Source organism: Centropristis striata, chromosome 7, assembly GCF_030273125.1.
Source record: "Centropristis striata isolate RG_2023a ecotype Rhode Island chromosome 7, C.striata_1.0, whole genome shotgun sequence".
Taxonomy (NCBI): Eukaryota; Metazoa; Chordata; class Actinopteri; order Perciformes; family Serranidae; genus Centropristis; species Centropristis striata.
Genome location: NC_081523.1, coordinates 3,782,703 through 3,804,347, shown reverse-complemented (window position 1 = coordinate 3,804,347; position 21,645 = coordinate 3,782,703). Strand labels below are relative to the sequence as shown.

The following is a 21,645-nucleotide window of genomic DNA, read 5'->3' as shown; positions in this document are numbered from 1 at the left end:
GGTCTGGGGAGGGTCCATGTGGAGGTTTCAGGAGTCCTTGAGGGAGTAGGAAGGGTCCTTGCATCCTTTCTACAAGCTTTCCTAGATCAGTTCCACGGATTTGAAGGGGATTGAGGACCGTTGGGGTTTTATTGGATCCTTGAATGGATTCCAGGTTTTATTAAGCAAGTTGGAATTTTATTGTTTTTAAGGCGATCTTGAGTCCAATCCAGGACATAATACAGACATTTCAGGGGTCTCAGATGGGACCCAGGGGCCTGGGAGGAGCATTCTGTCTATATTAAAGTACATTCAGGGGCCTTTGCAGGGGTCTGGGGGTCTTTCAGGGTCATGGAGGATATTTCAGGGGTTCTTAAGGAGGTTTCAGGGGTTCTTGAGGAGATTTCAGGGGTTCTTGAGGAGATTTCAGGGGTCCTTGAGGAGATTTCAGGAGTTCTTGAGGAGATTTCAGGGGTTCTTGAGGAGATTTCAGGGGTTCTTGAGGAGATTTCAGGGGTTTTTGAGAAGATTTTCAGGGGTTCTTGAGGAGATTTCAGGGGTTTTTGAGGAGATTTCAGGGGTTCTTGAGGAGATTTCAGGGGTTCTTGAGGAGATTTTTAGGGGTTCTTGAGGAGATTTCAAGGGTTCTTGAAGAGATTTTTAGGGGTTCTTGAGGAGATTTCAGGGGTTTTTGAGGAGATTTCAGGGGTTCTTGAGGAGATTTCAGGGATTTTTGAGGAGATTTTCAGGGGTTCTTGAGGAGATTTTTAGGGGTTTTTGAGGAGATTTCAGTGTTTTTTGAGGAGATTTCAGGGGTTCTTGAGGAGATTTTTAGGGGTTCTTGAGGAGATTTCAAGGGTTCTTGAAGAGATTTTTAGGGGTTCTTGAGGAGATTTCAGGGGTTTTTGAGGAGATTTCAGGGGTTCTTGAGGAGATTTCAGGGATTTTTGAGGAGATTTCAGTGTTTTTTGAGGAGATTTCAGGGGTTCTTGAGGAGATTTTTAGGGGTTCTTGAGGAGATTTCAAGGGTTCTTGAAGAGATTTTTAGGGGTTCTTGAGGAGATTTCAGGGGTTTTTGAGGAGATTTCAGGGGTTCTTGAGGAGATTTCAGGGATTTTTGAGGAGATTTCAGGGGTTCTTGAGGAGATTTCAGTGTTTTTTGAGGAGATTTCAGGGGTCCTTGAGGAGAATTCAGGGGCCGTTGAGGAGATGGAAAGGGTCCATGCACCATCTTTAGAGGGGGTCCGGGGACCCTTGAGGGGTCAGGATGTTCCAGGCATTGATAAAAGACTTCCAGGGAACTGTGAAGGGGTTTGGGGAGGTTTGGGGTGTTTCACAGATCCTTGAATGTATCCTAGTAAAGGAGGATCTCCATAGTAGATACTTTTAATTACTGTAGAAAACACACCGTTTTTTTTTATTGTCAAATTAAAGGAGAAATACCATATTGTCACAAGGACACAATCACTCTAAAAATAAAAGGACTATTCAGTCAAAATGACAGTTTTTGATAATATTTACATTTCAATTTACAGTAGAAAACCCACTCACAGTGGGCTGTGTGTGTGTGGCAATGTTTTTTGTGTGTTTTATTTGTTTTTTGTGATTTTTTTCTGGGTTTTTTTTTGCAATTTTTTGTTTTTTTTGTGCATTTTTTGTAATTGTTGTGTATTTCTTTCTGTTTTTGTGTTTTTATGTGTTTTTTGGAATGTTATTGTGTTTTTTTATGGGATTTTCTGTGTGTTTTTTGTATTTTTTGTGTGTATTTTTGTTGTGTTTTTGTGTTCAAAATGTTGATCCAGTAAGTCCAAATGAAAAAATAATAATCAGGTCATATAGGTGACTCAGGTTGTGCCGAAAATAATGTTTCCATCATGGCAGGGTGAACACTTTTTAAGTCGTTTCTACAGGCAGAATGAAAAGGAGTCAGAAACCAACAGAATAGCCTCAAACTCCAAAGGGTTAACTTGTAACAGAGTACTTTTAAAGTGTTCTATCAGTACTTTTACTTGTGAATACTCTGTGTACTCTGTCCACAGCTGAAGGACACGTCCTCCTGTTTGTTGCACATTAGCAGCAGAGGTCGAGGTGTCAGACAGAGACAAATGTCGTCCCGCCTGGTTTTCTATTCAGCTGCATGTGTTGTCGGCCCATCAGAGGCTAATTAACATAACAGGAACCCCAGTGATCCCAGTGATCCCAGTGATCCCAGTGATCCCAGTGATCCCACTCTGCTCTTCTGTCTATACACAGCTCCTGTTACACTTTACGGCCCGCCCGGCAGGACACTTCCAACAAGATGCTGTTGTTTCAATCAGCCCCAAAGTAAACTGGACAGCGTGTGAGAAAGTGTCATTATGTGTCTGTGTCTTTGTGCAGCTCGAGACCATTAAAAGGATCCGTTAGAGCCGTTAGAGCGGGGCTCTCAAACTCAGATTACCTGCTGGAGGCAGTATCAAAATGACCAAAAAAAGACACAAAATGACTGAAAAAGACACAAAATGACCAAAAAAAGACACAAAATGACCAAAAAAGACACAAAATGACAAAAAAAAAATACACAGAATTACCAAAAAAGACACATTATTTAAAAAAAGACACAAAATGACCCAAACAAGACACAGAATTGCCAAAAAAGACACAAAATTATTTAAAAAAAAGACAAAATTATTAAAGGGACACAAAATTATTTTAAAAAAGACACAAAATGACAAAAAAGACACAAAATGACAAAAAAATTACACAGAATTACCAAAAAAGACACAAAATTATTTAAAAAAAAGACACAAAATGACCCAAACAAGACCAAAAAGACAAAAAATGACAGAAAAAACTAAATTACTTAAAAAAGACACAAAATTACCAAAAAAAGACACAAAATGATTTAAAAAAAGACACAAAATGACCAAAAAAAGACACAAAATTGCCAAAAAAGACACAATTACCAAAAACGACACAGAATTATTAAAAAAGACACAAAATTATAAAAAAAAGACGAAATGACCAAAAAAGACACAAAATGACTGAAAAAGACACAAAATTACCAAAAAAAAAGACACAAAATTACCAAAAAAGTAATTAAAGGGACCTTCCACACACAACACGGTAAAGAGCCATTCATATAAAACTCACATTAAACTTTCATATCAAGGTGGGGGCCACAAAATATCGTCACGAGGGCCACAATTGGCCCGCGGGCCGCGAGTTTGAGACCACTGCGTTAGAGTCTGTGGTGTACGGAGACTCCTCCACAGACTACACCTTAAATAAACACGAAGCTGGAATACGTTTTACACACTAGGACTCTTGTTTTAGACTCACAGATGTCGGAGCTAAAGGACAAAACAAACAACATGATGTTTACTTAAAAGACCTTTAGAACAACATTACAGAGGCTCCTTTATGGGAACAAACTGAACTATACATTCTGTTCATTTGTGTTTATTTGATGCTGGAAACTGACAGATTTAGAGAAAATTTATTGTATCACAATGCCTGCACTGTCAAAAAAAAATCTGTTTAAAGTACCAAGTAAAAGTACTGATACTACACTTTAAATGTCCTCTGTTACAAGTTAAAGTGCCAATAAAATTTTTTACGTAAAAGTACATATAATCAGAAAAATGAACTTAAAGTGATATAAAATGTGTCCTGTTATATCATGAGATTATTAACGATTGAATTAATATAAAAACATCATTTTTACTGAGCTATTTTTTAAATTATTCTGCATCAGACTAATGGTTATTTATATAATGTGCTGATTATTTTCTCCATTAACTGATTTTTTATTTTGTAAAAACTTGAAAAATACTGACTTTTGTTTTATCTAAACCACAATCCAAACCTCCAATTATTAAAAAAAAATGCATTGAAATCAACCAAATTATTACAGGGAAATGTAGCAAATCTTCACATTTGTGAAGCTGGAAGCATGAAAAATGACTTAAACCATTAAAATAGTTGTTAATTAATCTTTCTGTCAATCGATTTATTGATTAATAGGCTAATTGTTTAAGGTGTATTTGTATAAACTGCTACGTAGTTTAATTTATAACAAGACATCATATATGTAGTTTTATTTATCTCTCTCTCAAAAAAAAACAACTTTATTTGGAAAGTAACTTAAGTTGTTGTAAAGATAAATGTAGTGAAATAAAAAGTACAATATCGTATGAAATATTGTACTTTTTATTTCACTACATAAAATAACATACATACAACATACAAAATAACTACATAAAAAGTAGCATGAAAAGAAAAGACTAGAGAAAGTACTTCAAACACTGTGCATAACATAAAAACAGTGTATATTTAGAAAAAACAATAGTTAATAGAACATAAAAAATACTGTCTATACACAGTTATCACATCCTGTTATTATTTACGCTTGAGACAACCTATCAACTTATATATATACATATATATATAAATAAATATATAATATTTTAAGTGCAGTACTTTTCATAATAGCTATTTGTTGAGTTACTTGTGCATTAATAAAGGCAGTTTAAGGAACAAATATTCTTCAGGAGAACATTATTTTAGTTTGCGTCCTATAAACCCTTAAATATTCTCAATAATTTAACATAATTGTGATTTAACATTCGCCTGTAACTAATGCATTTAATAAAACATAAAGAAGTAGAAGAGCACAGACCTCAGACAGGACCACGACATGTTTGTTTTTACACCCTCATGCTGTTACTTTTCCCCTAATACTGCTGAAACAAACAAACAAACAAATAAACAACAACAAAAAACAATCTGTTGAGACAAGCTTTCTGTTTATGAACTTCTGTTGATGTTAAAAATGAGATATGAATTGTTCTATTTAATGTCAAAAATCTCCCTTCTTGAGTTTTCTGATTAATTTATTGAAGCTTCTCCAGCTGCTGATATTTGTTATATTTAAACAGTGTTAATGTAAAATATAATATATAATATATAATATATAATGTATAATGTTTCCTATAGTGAGGCTCCTGGATGTTTTAGTATAAATACTCGTTCTGTCCACCAGGTGGCAGACTGAGACAACTTTCAGTGGTTAAAGTGGTTAAACAGCTTCATAACAGGAAAAAAGATGATAAATTATATTCTGAAAAAGTGAAAGTGAATTATAGAAACTGATTTTGAAAAGCTGTACAAACAATGATAAAATAAATATTATATCCACCTACTGGAAAAATTGTCGAGGTGCCATTGAGTAAATATTAGCATTAAAACGCATTAATTTAAAAAGAAAGTATTTATGTATATATATATATATTAGCTTAATGTACATATATGATGTCTTGTTCTGCATATTTTTCTTGTTTTTCTTTGGCTATTTTTCCTGTTTAAAAGGTTTAATTTAATTTAATATGTTTAATTTAATAAAGAACTTTAATTGGAATATTCATAAAAAATATATACATAAATATAATGTATGTATAATGTATAATTTAATGCACAAATAGTTTAAAATAAGCATAGATTTTATGACAAGTACTGCACTTATAAGTTTGAGGTTTAACCTGATTAATGAAGATTGGGACTTTGTCTTAAATGTAAATAAAACAAAATGTGATAACAAATATTCTATTAAAATGTACAAACAGTATTAATTTTGTTTAAACTTATACGTTTCTGTTCATTCTGTTTTTATTTATGTGTTGCCTGACTTTTTTTTGAGTCTTTTCTGATATTTTGCTATAATTTTATACTTTAAAATAACTATTGCATGAAATACTGTCCTTTTTATTTCACTTTCCAAATAACGATATATATATATATATATATATATATATATATATATAGAGAGAGAGAGAGAGATTAAACTACATATATGATGTCTTGTTATGCATATTTCTCTAGATTTTCTTTGGCTATTTTTCCTGTTTAAAAGGTTTAATTTAATTTACTATGTTTAATTTAATATAGAACTTGATTGGTTTATTCATAAATATGTATAATGTATAATAAATTGATATTCTATCCTAAATCTGCAGTTTTTATATTCAGTTACAGTAATAATATTCATATATTTTGGCCTATATTTGAGATAAACATGCTGTTGATGTGTTTCACCGCTAGATGGCAGCATCTGAAAGCTTTCAGACAAACAGCACACAGACAGGAAACACTGAACGTCTTTATTAGGAAAAAGAGATTATTTTTTTATCAGTAAAATAAAGTGTTGTTGTATGTTAAAGACTAATTTAAAACTAGAGCAAGTATCTTCTACTTTAACTCAATCGTTAATATTTAAAAATGAAATGTTACAACAATGCTGATTAAAAAAAATTGGCTTTGTTGTAACATTTTTCTGAATAATTTAACTATTTTTATAGTAACATCAGACGTAGAGAAATGGGGGAAAGTATCAGAATTTATTCACTTAACTAAAATTCAGTTAGAGGAGGCTTCTTCAGCAATCCACAATTTTCTTTAATATTGTAGGATTTTTTTTAAAATTAATCTGATTCTGTAAAGTAACAAGTTAAGTAACAAAAACTGTACTTTTTACTTGCTAAATCTCAAGTTTTAGTTACTTTAAAGATGATACTTTCCTGTCCAGTGAAAACCACGTATCTCCAGATGTGTTGATTTGGTGATAAACTGAAGCATGAATTTTTCCTTTATGTGCTGGGAAAATTATACACATTTTAAACTAAATAAACTCTTTAAAAAAACCTCTTGGATCAGCTGGAAAATGCATCGTCACAAAGCTGAAAACAAGCTGTTTTTCTGGCTTTTTTAGAGATACGAGGTTCTCACAGGACAAAAACAAAGCTACAAACAAAGCTACAAACACACGTTTATCTTGTAGAATATGATGCATGGCTGTAGATTAAACTACCCATCAATTAATAAAGGAGTTAAATTAGCACAACATTAAATATCCACAGCATTAAATTGCAATATACACATGAATGCAGCAGTAATATTAATTACAAAAACACTGACGACAGGTTCATTTTACTGCACGATGAGTAACTTTTCATGCTTTCAGTACATTTTTGTTTATACTTTTACTTAAGAAAGATTTTGAATGCATGAGTTTTTCTTGAAGTGGAGTATTTTTTCACAGTACTTTTACTTCAGTAAAGTATCTGAATACTTGTTCCACCACTTGTATCATAAAATCTTAAATCTTAGGACACTGTCTACATTTCTTTATCCTGATAATATTATATTGTTTCATATTTAGGTCAATATAAAAGAAGTCTTTGTAAAATAAAAAAATAAAAACATCATGCAAATTCCAATAAATGTATAAAGTCAATCAAAAGCAAAAAACCATCTATACAAGGAAAAAAATAAACCTACTACAAATACTGAGAATAAATGTTCATCCCTATTATTATAACTCAAATATATGAATGAGATTTGTTGCTTTTGTTAGAATAAAATTTAAAAAATCAAACATATTAAAAATGTCACAAAATAAATAAATTTCTTTATCCTAATAATATTATATTGTTTAATATTTAGGTCAATATAAAAGAAGTCTTTGTAAAATAAAATAAAAATAAAAACATCATGCAAATTCCAATAAATGTATAAAGTCAATCAAAAGCAAAAAATAACATATATACAAGGGTAAAATGAACCTACTACAAATACTGAGAATAAATGTCCATCCCTATTATTATAACTCAAATATATGAATGAGATTTGTTGCTTTTGTTAGAATAAAATTTAAAAAATAAAACATTTTAAAAATGTCACAAAATAAATACATTTCGTTATCCTAGTAATATTATAATATTCTGTTTGAGTTACTTTTATTTTTTTGATGCATGCTCAGATCTTTTAAACACTCAGGACCTCACAAAACAAACAGCATCTGTTAAATATTTGGTGCTATGAGTGAAAAATGCTGCTACACTTGTGATTTTCTGCAGACTGTTATTGCAAATATTCACCCTGAAAGGACACAAGTTTCTGTACAATGTTTGTTAAATTGTTCTGAGCTGGAAGAAGTATTCAGATCTAAGTAAAGATATTAATACTGCACAGTAGAAATACTCCGGTTAAGGTAAAAATAATCCTGCATTTCACAAATGTACTGACATCAAAATATAATTTTAGCACCAAAAGTAGAAGTACTCACTATGCAGAATGGCTCATTTCAAAATCTAGTTCAAGGGGGAAACAATTTTTCATGTTCACTACCACAGGGCCACATATAGGAGCGTGCACTTAACCAGATATGATGAAACTGCAATTTTAAATATGTTTACAGTGCAGTAACTTAACATATTTCATGCTCAAATGCATGTATAACAGTATAAATAGGAATACAAAAGGTTTGAAACAATAAAAAATAACTACTTACTGTGATTTCTTCTTTTTTTTCAGTGCAACAGCAGACCAACATTAATTGCAAGAAGTAATATTGTGCATTTTTACACTGCACTTTTAAGATTTCATGCTCAAATGCATGTAGTTGTACTGAGGGCCACTTCAAGTGAGGGTGAGGGCCGTATGTGGCCCCCGGGCCTCCAGTTGCCCATCCCTGCTCTAAATTATAAATACTGATGCATTATAAATGATGTTGCAGCTGCAAGGAGCTCATTTTAATCACTTTATATATTGCTGGGTGACTGATTTATATGCTTATTAAATTTATTATTATTATTAATCTGAATCTGCAAATAAACTAGAGTTGATAAAGGAAGTGGAGTAAATACTGAAGTAGTATTTCCCCCTTGTTTCTACGTCTGATTTTACTATAAAAATAGTTTAATTATAGAGAAAAATGTTACAACAAAGCAAATATTGAAAACAAAATCCAGCTTTGTTGTGACATTTAATTTAAAATATGACCGATCTTTGTTAAATCTAAATGAATTAAAACACTGAAAGACGACAGTGTGGTCCGTTTGGAAAGGTCAGGTTTATTTGGCATACTCTTCACATGCATTGATGATCCTTAACATCGAAACTTTTTCACAGTACTAAACATGCTTTGCAGGAAGTAGATGACAGATTTTCAAAACAATGCGAATCCGTTTTTTTTTTACAATCATCCGTTTTTGGTCGATGTCCATCTGGGAAGCACGAGAGTGTGACGTCAAGAGGATTAACATCAGCTTTATCAAAGGGTGATTGCTCGACACAGTTCAGTTCAGACAGAAAAGGACCCTTTATACACGCACGCGCACACGCACACACACGCACACACACCGGATGTCCATTCACAATAATACATTTTTGGTGTCCCCTGCTGTTTAGTCCCAGCAGCTCCGTCTCAGGTGGAGGAGTTGAGGATGCGGGAGTCTGCGGAGTCGGAGCGCTCTTCGTACTCCTCCTCCGGGGAGTAGAGGCCCGGTTTGGGCCCCAGCGTGCAGCTCTCCTCCTGGATGCTGATGCGCGGCTCCTCGGGGGGTCTGGAGGGCAGGATGGGGGAGCTGCGGAACACGGAGCCGCCGGGCCCGGTGGGGGCCGCGGGGGAGAAGGGGGACACGTACTGGGCCGCGGAGCGGAGCTGGTACTGCTGCTGCAGGGCCATGGTATTCCACAGAGTCACGTCGTTGTGCACGAAGGGGCTGGCCTGGCTGCGCGTCAGGGAGTTGCGCAGCATGAGCGGGTAGCGCGTGGGCTGCGGGAAGGACGGGTGCTGCAGGGGGACCCCCAGGGGCCCGGTGGACACCACGCCCGAAGCGGACTCGGATGTGAAGCGGAGCGACTCGGGGACCCGGAAAGCGGAGCCCACGGACCACTTGGCGGAGGAGGAGACCGGGTGGTAGGAGCCCAGCGTGTGCTCGAACAGGTGTCCGTTAGAGGGGAGCAGCAGCGCGTCCGGGTGCGGGTCTGAGTGCGGGTGCGCGTCAGGGCTCCGGCTGGACAGCAGCACCTCGATGGCCCCCACCAGGTCCCCCCCGCAGCCCCGGAGGATCAGCTCCAGGACGGGGGGCTTGTGGGCGGGGAAGATCTTCTTGAGGACCTCCAGCGGGGGCCGGTTGGCCTTGAGGCTGAAGGGCAGGTTGATGGACCCGGACAGACCCTCTATGAGGACGCTCTGCTCCCCGGGGCTGCCCGGGTACTTCTGGGGACTCTCGGCCTTGGCCTCCTTCTCGGCGCTGCCGGCTTTAGGGAGGCTGTAGCGGGCCTCCTCCGGGTGGGAGGGGGTCTCCGGGGGCTCCGGGGTGTAGCAGGAGTTGGGCTTGGAGCCTTCAGGAGAGCTCACCGGGTCCTGCTCCTTCTCACTGGAGCTGCCCCCGTTCTCAGCCCCGGACCCCTCATCAGGACCGTCCTCTGCTGCTTCTGCAACACCAAGAACAAGTCGGTGCATGAAACACATCTCAGGCTGCAGGAGAGTTCATTAACCCTCTGGTGACAACAAGCGATCCGATTAACTTGTTATATTCTATATCTTTGCAATAAATTAATTTCATCATTCAGTGTTGCAGGTTTTCCCCTCAATTAACTTGTTCTTGATTAGCATACGTGCTAATATTTTATTTTTCATTTCTTACTTTTTGGATATAAACAACATTTTTTAACACCACGCTTCTAATGCACAAGGTCATTTTTGACCCTTGATGTAATAATACAAAAACTATTTTTCTTTTCATAAAGTATAAAAAAAGAAAAGTTGATATAATCAAATAAAATCATAAAATTTTTAAAAAAATCAAACTTTATTTATAAAGCACTTTTCATACAATAAATGCAACACAAAGTGCTGTACAGAATATAAAAACAGAGATGCAACAATTAACCCCCCCCCCACACACACACACACACACACACTTACTCACACGCACACACATATATGCACATGCACGCGCACGCACGCACGCACACACTACACAAACTATCACTGAATTAACATGACAGGACATGATCTGTGATAATAATAAAAAAGATATTCAAACACACAGCCAGCATGAAATAACATGGGACATTAATGTGGGTCATTTTTGTGATTAAAATGTGTTTATATGTTGTGCATCAAAGGGTTAAATGAATTAAAGACACTAATCTGACTTCAGAATTTGTTATATTCTGCACTTTTCTCCATGCTACCTCCTCTGTGAGGAAACTAACAGCAGTAATCTCTTGTCTGTTCAGTCAGAGTGCTGAGTGTGTGTCAGTGAGGAATCTACCGTCGATGCTTTGAACACATTTAGTAAACAGATCGCTTGTTGCTCGGTAACATTTCATCAGACTTTGACCTCCTGGAAGAAATATGGCGATTACATTCGATCTGCTGTCCGCCGCTGATTACTGTCATCTTTTACCGTCAGCTGACCGCTGAGTGTCCAGATGTTTTAGTCTCAGAGGAGTAAAGAGGAGTCAACCAGAAAAACAAACAGCAGGCCTTTATGTCTCTGCTCTGGATTTAGACTCATTCTAATGATCACGCTGCTATATTATGAATAATATATTTTCATTAAAAGCTGAATAAACACTAATCCTCCAGTCTATCAAGCTTTAATGAATGATATAATGAAACATTTGCAGTTGGAAAAAATTAAATTCACCTTTTACACAATATGGCAGCCATTTATGGACTATTATACCAAATATAATCCCATGAAAAATTAACTTTATAACACTTGACATCATCCAAATTGTATTATTACTATTTAAATCTCCTTTTATTTGTAAACATTATTATTGTTTTGGTACTTGATTTGACTCCACCTGGGTATTTGTTTGTTGTTGTTGTTTTTTATTGCTTTTATTTTTCTACTATCATTCTGTTCTTTCGTGTTGATTTGAAGCATAAATTAACATGTATCTTCTTTATTTTTGTATGTGAACAAAAGGAAAAAACTCAATAAAGAGAAGTTGAAAAAAAAAATATGAATAAACACTAATTTGCTCTCAACAACAAACAGAACAAAAATATATTAGAAATATATTAAATGAAAACAACCAAATCTAGGAGTTGATATTTTAATAATTTATCGAACTGAATGATTGTTTAATATTTAGGCCAATATAAAAACAAGTCCTTGTGAAATAAAATAAATAAAAACATCATGCAAATTCCAATAATGTATAAAGTCAATGAAAAACAATATATATATATATATATATATATATATACAAGGAAAAAATAAACTACTACAAATACTGAGAATAAATGTTCATCCTATTATTATAATTATTGCTTTTGTTAAAATAAGAATAAAAAAAATCAAACATTTTAAAAATGTCACAAAATAAATATTTTATTTGTCCTTTAGCACAAACACTTGATATCTTTGCTTATAACAACCTCACACATCCTGTTTTTAATTATTATTTTTTAAATAAAACATTTTATTTTAATTTATTATTTTAGTTTTCCCAGATTTCTCTCATCTCTAAGCCTCTCGTGCTGCTGGAACATGAGAATCACTGAAGTTTTCTCTCTTTAAATAAAATCTACTTTTGACAAAATACAAAACAAGCAAGCAAAAAGAAAATAAATGCATTCTGTCATTTTAGCAAATATGTCATATCTATATAATGCATCATTTAGAGGAAAATGTGTCTGAGTTGCTTTTATGCAATTGAAATAGTACATAAAGATAAAATATTAATGCATCTTTGAACACTTTGTTTATTTAAATGGTATTTACAGTAAATCAGTTTGTAAAAGACAATAAATAAACATCTCTATCCCAATATTTGTGTCCTTTTTGCATGTATTTATATGTTAAGATCTCACTATATCTCACCATATTTCATAAAAAATATTTTTTTACATCATTCACAGGATTTGTGTGAAAACAAACAATTCACATAAATACATTTTATTTATTTATTTAGGTTGGTTTTTTGTGATTTTGTTGTTATTTTTCCTTTTTTTTAATGTGTTTGTCCATTGGTGATTTATGTTGTGTTTGTTTAAATTAAAAAAAACAATACACATAATAAATGAAGTAATCATGCAGTAATATGGCTTTCTGTGCTTTATTAATTAATCGTTTTGCATTATTATTAATTATAAAGTATCCTTGTAATATTGCTGCAGTTTGAAAAGTAAGTTTTTCTTCCTATTCCATCAACTAAAAGTAACATTAGTCAGAATGTAAAGATTTAAAGTCGCACCTGTCTGCGCTCCGGCCTGCAGCGGCTCCGTGCTGCTCCACCTCAGCTCCAGCTCCTCCGTCCTCGGCGGGGCTCCCTGGGTCCCCTCGCCGGCTCCGGGTAAGCCAATGCCGGGCAGCACCCTGAGCGACTCCGGGATGAGGCTCTCCAGGCTCTCGTTGGCCTGCTGCCTGCGGAGCGCCACCTGCGCCGCCATGACGCGCTGCCGCTCGATGATGAGGATGCATTTCTCGCAGGTGCAGTCCTTGAAGCGGCAGTAGCGCTTGTGACCTTTGAGCCACGAGAGCACGCCGTGGTTCCGGCACCGCGCGCACTTGGGGGTCCTCTGCAGCGGGGCCCGGGGCTGAGACACCGGAGCCCCCATGTACAGGTAGGGGGACCCGTAGCCGTTCATGCTGTCAGCGGGTTTCCTGCAGGACGCGCAAGTGCATCTGCGGAGAGGAGAGTGTTGTTGTCAGCAGCAGCAGCAGCAGCAGAGATGGAGGTGGATGGAGCTGCTCTGCCACACGCATGACAGGATGAGGATAAGAGGTGTTGGCTTGTTGTGGAGGATCCACCTTTCCTCCGGCTGACAGCTCAGATATGCATCAGGGCTGACACGCACTTATGGAGACGAGTAACCAAACGCTGTCACTCGCGTCAAAGCACGCTGCAAAAAATGTCCATGAGGCTGAGAGAGAGAGAAAAAAAACCTCCAACAACACCAACCTGCCAGTGAGGATCAGATAAAGTTTCCCTGCAAAGGTTCACACGTTTGTAGAGTTTCCTTTTTTAAAAACGGGACAATAACTTTCAGAACAGTAGAAACACTCTGCAGGCTGCAGGGACACAAATGTTCCCTGCATGTTTTTGTGTGTGTGGAGATTTTAAGACTCGATCCTGCAGCTGGATGAAAAGTTGAGATTCTTATAGAAGCTTTATCAAGGTGAAGATGCTATATTATCTCCAGAAGTGGTCCTAAAAGATGTCTAACCCTAACAACCTCACACATCCTGTTTTTAATTATTATTTTTTAAATAAAACATTTTATTTTAATTTATTATTTTAGTTTCCCCAGATTTTTCTCATCTCAAAGCCCCTCGTGCTGCTGGAACATGAGAATCACTGAAGTTTTCTCTCTTTAAATAAATCTCCTCTTGATAAAATATAAAACAAACAAGCAAAAAGAAAATAAATGCAATCTGTCATTTTAGGAAATATGTCATTTCTATATAATGCATCATTTAGAGGAAAATGTGTCTGAGTTGCTTTTATGCAACTGAAATGTTACATAAAGATAAAATATGAGATAAAGTTTCCCTGCAAAGGTTCACACGCTTGTAGAGTTTCCTTTTTTAAAAACGGGACAATAACTTTCAGAACAGTAGAAACACTCTGCAGGCTGCAGGGAAACAAATGTTCCCTGCATGGTTTTTTTTGTGTGTGGAGATTTTAAGACTCGATCCTGCAGCTGGAATGAAAAGTTGAGATTCTTATTGAAGCTTTATCAACGTGAAGATGCTATATTATCTCCAGAAGTGGTCCTAAAAGATGTCAAGCTGCAGGACAGGCCTGTGATATGACGTTTTATAAGAGTGCATGAAGCAAACATCCTTTAAAAGATTAAGGAGGATAAAAAGATTAAATATTAACACAGGAAAAACCTAGTTTAGCATGAAACAAAGCATGAAATGGACTCAGAAAATAGCATCATTAATACAAAAAAAAAATTAAATACAAAAAGATATGTATGAGTCCACACTAAGATTTACTTTGTTGATGCTGAATATAAAAAAATTGCAATCCCAGCTGTCAAAAGTGGCCTTTAAGGAAAGATTTTGTAAAATATATGCCGAAAAAATACCAGTTAAAATTCAGACGAGGTTAAAAGATCAAATATGTAACAGCTCAACATGAAAAAAAAAGAAAAATTAACTGAAAATAGCTTTATGAATGTCTAAAAGATATAAATATATATCAGCCTATATGTTAAATCCAAACTCTGTTGTGTTAACCTTAATAATTTGGATGTCCGGCTATAATGAGACATTATAACTTTATGTAGAATTCTCTGCATGAAACAGACGGATATTTAAGCATTTCTATGCTTATTTTAACGATAAACATGCAACAAAATGCTAAATTTACACTGAAAATAGCATCATAGAATACTTAACAAGTGTGTATGCTTATGAACTCAAATGTCAACTAAATATCAAAAATATGAAAAGCCAGCTGTCGTTAATGACTGAATGCAGGATTTAATGAAACAGATCATCATTTAAACATAAAAATTAAGTAAAAAAGTGGATTAGTGGATTGTTCAAGTATAAAGCAGTAATTTTTTATTTTAAGGAGTCAATAATGGGACAAACATTTAATTTAAAGGCATAGTAGCACCATAAATACCTCCTGTAAAAGAAAAGTGTAGCCACAAGTCTGCAGAACAGACAGAAAAACAACATGTGTGCAATTTATAGGACTTTAAATGCAAACTCTGCAGGACCCAAATTGTAGATTATTTAAAATGTGACACTTAAAATTCACCTTTTCACCATTCAACATGGAAAAAACATGAAAATAAACTTAAAAATAAGTGTAATTCTTTAGTCTAAGTAAAAAAGAAATCAAATCTTTCACTTAAATGTGACAAAACTTGGATCTCTTTAGATAAATATGCCCAAAAAATGTTCATTTTGAGGAAATAAGTCAAAGATAACACATCCAAAGATCTCCTATAATTAAATTTTAATTATAAAAGTCAGGACATGTGTTTATTTCCCCCTCCCTGTTGCCTGCAGGCTCACAGCCAATGAGTCTTAATTCGGACAAAGTGCTCGCAGCTTCTCGTACCTTTTACACAATCGTACATAACTTAGATGATTAGGTCTCTACATGTATAAAAGCCCTTTGGGAACTATGTCGAGGATGCTGATATGTCCCTTCTGCTGGACTAATAGAGGGCATTGAAACATAACACCGGACAAAGCCGGGGCCCATTTCTGACCGTAAAAAAGGTTTATTCAAGCAAATAATGGGATCCGAGCCTCGCGCGGCTTACAGAGAATAAGAGCACGGTAAACTTCCCCACATGAAGCCCGTCTCCAGGGCTATTAAGCTTTTAATTGGAAAATAGCAGAGGAAATTTCAAGGTGACTAGAGTGGCTTTGCAGTTTGTGCCGGCCGAGTAGATTTGTGGGAGTGGGAGGCGGCGAGTGAACGCCTACACCACAATGCATAATAAATTTATTCATGTTGTTCGTTGATATAAGACTAAAACACAAACCGGAATAAAAGTTTATACTGCAGGATGCATTGTAATTGGCACGAGGCCTCATTTTTTTCTTTTTAATGCAAGTTGAGAACGCAGAAAGATCAAATGCACATTCAGCAGAATAAACACTTTAATTTACAGCGTTTTAATGTTCTTTAATAGATTAAGTGATATTGTATATTAGACGTGCAACATAATTAACCCTCTGGAGTCTCCAAAAGCTCCAAATAATCCAGACTTGTTGCCTCCATCCAGACTAGAAAACAAAGCAGCGTGGAGCCCTACTGTAAATTTACCTCTAAAGTTCTGGCTGTAAACTCCATGAGGCCAGTTTCAGTTTGATGATGATATACCAAGTAAAACTGGAGACAAGCTCAAATAGATTTAGTATCAAATGATAGAACTGGATGGAACCCTCTTATATGTTAGATTTGACACCTTTGGTCACATTTGCAACATTTAAAATTCTTTATTGAGCATGATAGTGTTTTGAAAGTTAAAAAAAAGATTCAAAATCATATTTTATGTTGGACTGAAGGACTGAATAAAACACTAAATTACTAAAATGAGACACAAAATGACCCAAAAAAGACACAAAAAGACACAAAATTACTAAAAAAAGACACAAAATTACTAAAAAGACATAAAATTACTAAAAAAAAAAGACACAAAGTGACTAAAAAAGACACAAAGTGACTAAAAAAGACACAAAATTACTAAAAAGAGACACAAAATGACCAAAAAAAGACACAAAATGACAAAATTACTAAAAAAAGACACAAAATGACCAAAAAGACACAAAATTACTAAAAAAAGACACAAAATGACCAAAAAAAGACACAAAAAGACACAAAATGACCAAAAAAGACGCAAAATGAGAAGACAGAATGACAAAAAAAACCCACAGAAGACACAAAATGACTAAAATAGACACAAAAAGGCACAAAATGACTAAAAAGAGAGACAAAATGACCAAAAAAAGACACAAAATAACTAAAAAAAAGACACAAAATGACCTACAAAGACACGAAAAGACATGAAAAGGATTCAAAAATGGACTAAATAGCCCTATAAGACTCTGTAGAGTTAACACAACTAGAGTCAAGAAGTTAACAGCCTGTTTCCACTCGTCTTTACTGTTTACAGCCTGTTGTCTCTCAGTGCAACAACAACTTTGGATCATGTTTCAAACGCAGCACAGAGAGTAAAGTTCGTGCTGCTCCAGCGACCCCTCCCCACGTTTTCTATCAACTCTATTCTGCTGCTCTGATTGGCTGAAGCCTGACAGAAGAGTTCACACTCAGAACCTGGGCAGAGATCTGTGAGCTCCAATCCAACTCACAGCGCCACGCTTTGAGTCTGGAAACATGGAAACCAATGCAGAAGTGACTAAAATGTGCATTCTTTCTAATGGCCAGCAGGGGGCGACTCCACCGGTCGTATAAAAGTCAATAATAGGAAAATGATCTTCTCACTTCATTTATTCCCTCAGGAAACATTCTCATAGTGAGTTTACGGCCTCGATCTTCAAGACAAAATGATGTTCATTTTGTAAATTATGGTCCAATTTAGAGTAAAATAGAAGATAAAACACTTCAATGGAACATTTTGGTCCCTTAAAAAAGTTCCTTACTATAAGAGTATAAGTGCTTCAATATGTGTGTGTTTGTGTCTGTACAGACAAGTATAAATTGTCTTTTTTTTTCCTTTCTGTTTTTTTTTGGCCCTCTTAAAAAAAAAATTCATTACATTTTATTATTTCATATTCATTTTACTTATTTTATTATTTATTTCGGCCTTGTGAGGGGTGGGTGGGTGGGATTGATTTGTTGTTTAATGTTACTGTTCTGTAACTTGAAAAATCTATAAATAAAGTGCTTAAAAAACTGTTCCTTACTGATTAGGCATTATAAACGACAGTTTAGTAAATAAATGTACGTAAATGCTGGAAGTGAAGTAGATGTGAGGACAACGTGACTACTACATAAACGTAAAGTTTGTGGTTTTGTTGAATTTATGCTACAAAATCACTGATCTATGTTTAGGGAAAAAAACGTCCTGGTGAGTTATACATCATCATATATACGTTTATATGACAGTTTTAAAAAGTAATTAAATGTACGTAAATGCCTGAAAAGTGAGGTAGTTATGAGGACGACGTGACTTAAGTGACAGTTGCGTCAAAACATGATGCACAAAACGTGATGCACGGAAGTTCAGTGATGTTTAAATCTTATAATTTGCTTTTATTTTCACGTGGGACAGGAACCTTGTTCTCCTGGTGAAAGTGTGACATGTAAAGTGTAAAACATAAATATGGGATGTTTTTTGCTGCTTGTACAAACAAACTATGAGGTCGTTTTTGAATGTCACATTTTAGAGAAGAGACTGACATCTCCTCTTCAGGAGAGGAAACAGTCCAGGGGGGCTTTCAGCCAAGCCAGATGTTTTTTTTTACAGAAGAGACCTGATTTGGTGATTAAATTCCCAAATTTAAGTTCTTGGGTCATCTTACTGAACCCTCACAGCCCACTTAAATTTAACCCTTTCAGACCCTTAGGGCTAAAAATGTCCACTTCCAAAAAAATGCGATACAAACTTTACAGATTAATATTTTTTTCTACTTTTTTCTGCATAAACCTCTTAAACAACTTCTGACCTGCTCAAAACTACCAAATATTTAAAGATTTTGAGAATTTTAACCCTTTAAATGCCAGTTTGATTGCATGATGTCACTGATGTTTTTTATGGGGGAAAAAAAACAACACAAAAATGTAGTTATTTTTCATATAATAAATAATTTTTGGCTGGGGCATTGGTTTTTATCACAGCCTTGGATATGTCAAAGATTAAGAACAAAATTGATTTTGATGCATTATTAGTTTTTGTGTAGTGTCAGATTTTAAATTTAGTCCCCTGTCAGACCCTTCAGGCTGAAAATATCCACTTCCACAAAAAAAAACGTGATAAAAACTTCACAGATTAATATTTTTTTCTACTTTTTTCTGCATAAACCTCTTAAACAACTTCTGCCCTGCTCAAAACTACCGAACATTTAAACATTTTGAGAATTTTAACTCTTTAAATGCCAGTTTGATTGCACGATGTCACTGATGTTTTTATGGGAAAAAAAACAAACAAACACAAAAATGTAGTTATTTTCCACATAATAAAAATGTCCACTTCCTAAAAAAATGCGATAAAAACATTACAGATTAATATTTTTTCCATCTTTTTCTGCATAAACCTCTTAAATAACATCAGCCCTGCTCAAAACTACCAAACATTCAAAGATTTTTGAGAATTTTAACCCTTTAAATGCCAGTTTGATTGCACAATGTCACTGATGTTTTTTATGAGAAAAACAAAACGCAACAAAACACAAAAATGTAGTAATTTTCCACATAATACATAAATAAAAACATTACAGATTAATATTTATTAATTTAATTATTTTCTACTTTTTTCTGCATAAACCTCTTAAGGGACTTCCTGCTATAAAAAGTCATATTTGTAGAAGGACATTCAGCCTTGTGCACCAGGCTGGATACAGGATTTTGAAAGTATAAAATGTAAAAAAAAACTAAATTCTGCTTTGTTAAATTAAAAAAACGATGTGATTTGTTTGTGTTATTCTCGCTCCTCACTCAACATCTTGGCCCCCATGTTTCTATGATGAGAGGAAGGGGCTCCTGCGGGGCCCCTCTGCAGGAGGAGGAGCTGACCTCTGCTGAGTGGGGTTATTATTAGGTGCTGATTGGGGGCGTTGCTGCCACTCAGGAGTCCTGTCACACAAACGCTGATTTAAGTCTCCCCGGGGAGGCGGGACACTGAACTACAGAGGAATTAGCCCGACGTCTGAATTAGTGAGAACATCAGTCAGCAGCGTCAGTCTCCAGGGGGAGGAAGGTTTATTTAGGCTTCTTTTAGACACGTTTTACTTGTGAACTGATTTAAAATATTAAAAATAAGCTGAAGCAACCATATGGGCAACAACTCTGTTCTACAAAGTCTAACTGCAGTAACTACATTTTTGGTTGAAATGTAGTTATAATTAAAAATGAACTCCTTGATGTCTGTTTTATCTTCTATTGACAAAGTTTTAGATCAGGCGTCTCAAACTCAAATTACCCGGGGGCAGCTAGAGGCAGTATCAAAATGACCCAAAAAAGACAAAATTATTTAAAAAGAGACACAAAATGACTAAAAAAAGACACAAAATGACAGAAAAAAATAAATTACTTAAAAAAGACACAAAACGACCAAAAAAGACTCGGAATTACCAAAAAAAGACACAAAATAATTTAAAAAAGACACAAAATAATTTAAAAAAGACACAAAATAATTTAAAAAAGACACAAAATAATTTAAAAAAAGACACAAAATTACCAAAAAAAAGACACAAAATTATTTAAAAAGACACTGTCCTCAACACTGGTTTTTATTCCAGCGGGACTCTATTTTATTTGTGTCTTGTGTGTTTAGCGTAACAATTCTGGTCATTTTGTGTATTTTTTAAGTCATTTTGTGTCTTTTTTGGTCATTTTGTGTCTTTTTTTAGTCATTTTGTGTCTTTTTTTAGTCATTTTGTGTCTTTTTTAGTCCTTTAGTCTAACATAAAATGTGATTTTGAAGCTTTTTTTTTTACTTTCAAAACACTATCATGCTCAATAAAGAATTTTAAATGTTGCAAATGTGACCAAAGGTGTCAAATCTAACATATAAGAGGGTTCCATCCAGTTCTATCATTTGATACTAAATCTATTTGAGCTTGTCTCCAGTTTTACTTGGTATATCATCATCAAACTGAAACTGGCCTCATGGAGTTTACAGCCAGAACTTTAGAGGTAAATTTACAGTAGGGCTCCACGCTGCTTTGTTTTCTAGTCTGATGGAGGCAACAAGTCTGGATTATTTGGAGCTTTTAGAGACTCCCATTCCCATTACTGGTAAACAACTACAACTGTCCACTTTATTTCTCCCTCTTTTGGGTTTTATGTGCAACTATATCACTAAAACTTCTTCAGGGGCCATCATGGAATAAAGAAAAAAAACAATTAAAGGGTAAATTTAACTTGGCTTTATCTCATAATTTTCAGAAAAGTTTTGTTTCAACCCGCAAAAACTCCCCAAGATCAGCAGCCAAAGACCTGCAGTGACTCCTGGAGGAGAGTGGAGGGGTCCTCCTCCAGGACCAGGAGGTGTAAAGACAAATGATGGGTAACGTCCTCAGATTAGTGGTGGATGCACAGCGTCACAGCGGCCTGTTAACTTGGTTTAGTCCGTCTACTTGGGCCTGTTTATGGGCGTTTGGATGTTTATGACCGGAGCTCTGCCTGTCCTTCAAACAGCACAGTGATCCTCCAGCTACC

At 35.4% G+C, this 21,645-nt stretch overlaps 1 protein-coding gene across 3 annotated transcripts; it reads right to left on the bottom strand.

The window, feature by feature from the left end:
* Positions 1-8,851: 8,851 nt before the first annotated feature.
* dmrt3a (doublesex and mab-3 related transcription factor 3a) lies at positions 8,852-13,414 on the bottom strand. Of its 3 annotated transcripts, none has more exons than XM_059337938.1 (2): positions 13,021-13,414; positions 8,852-10,236 (listed from the first exon to the last, which is right to left on the bottom strand). In XM_059337938.1, the coding sequence occupies exons 1-2, from the start codon at positions 13,412-13,414 to the stop codon at positions 9,221-9,223; spliced, it is 1,410 nt and encodes a 469-aa protein (XP_059193921.1). In that variant the 3' UTR covers positions 8,852-9,220. The 3 variants fall into 3 exon arrangements, with proteins under 3 accessions (XP_059193921.1, XP_059193922.1, XP_059193919.1); XM_059337939.1 differs by having other exon boundaries at positions 8,852-10,233; XM_059337936.1 differs by having other exon boundaries at positions 8,852-10,279; positions 13,031-13,414.
* Positions 13,415-21,645: the final 8,231 nt, after the last annotated feature.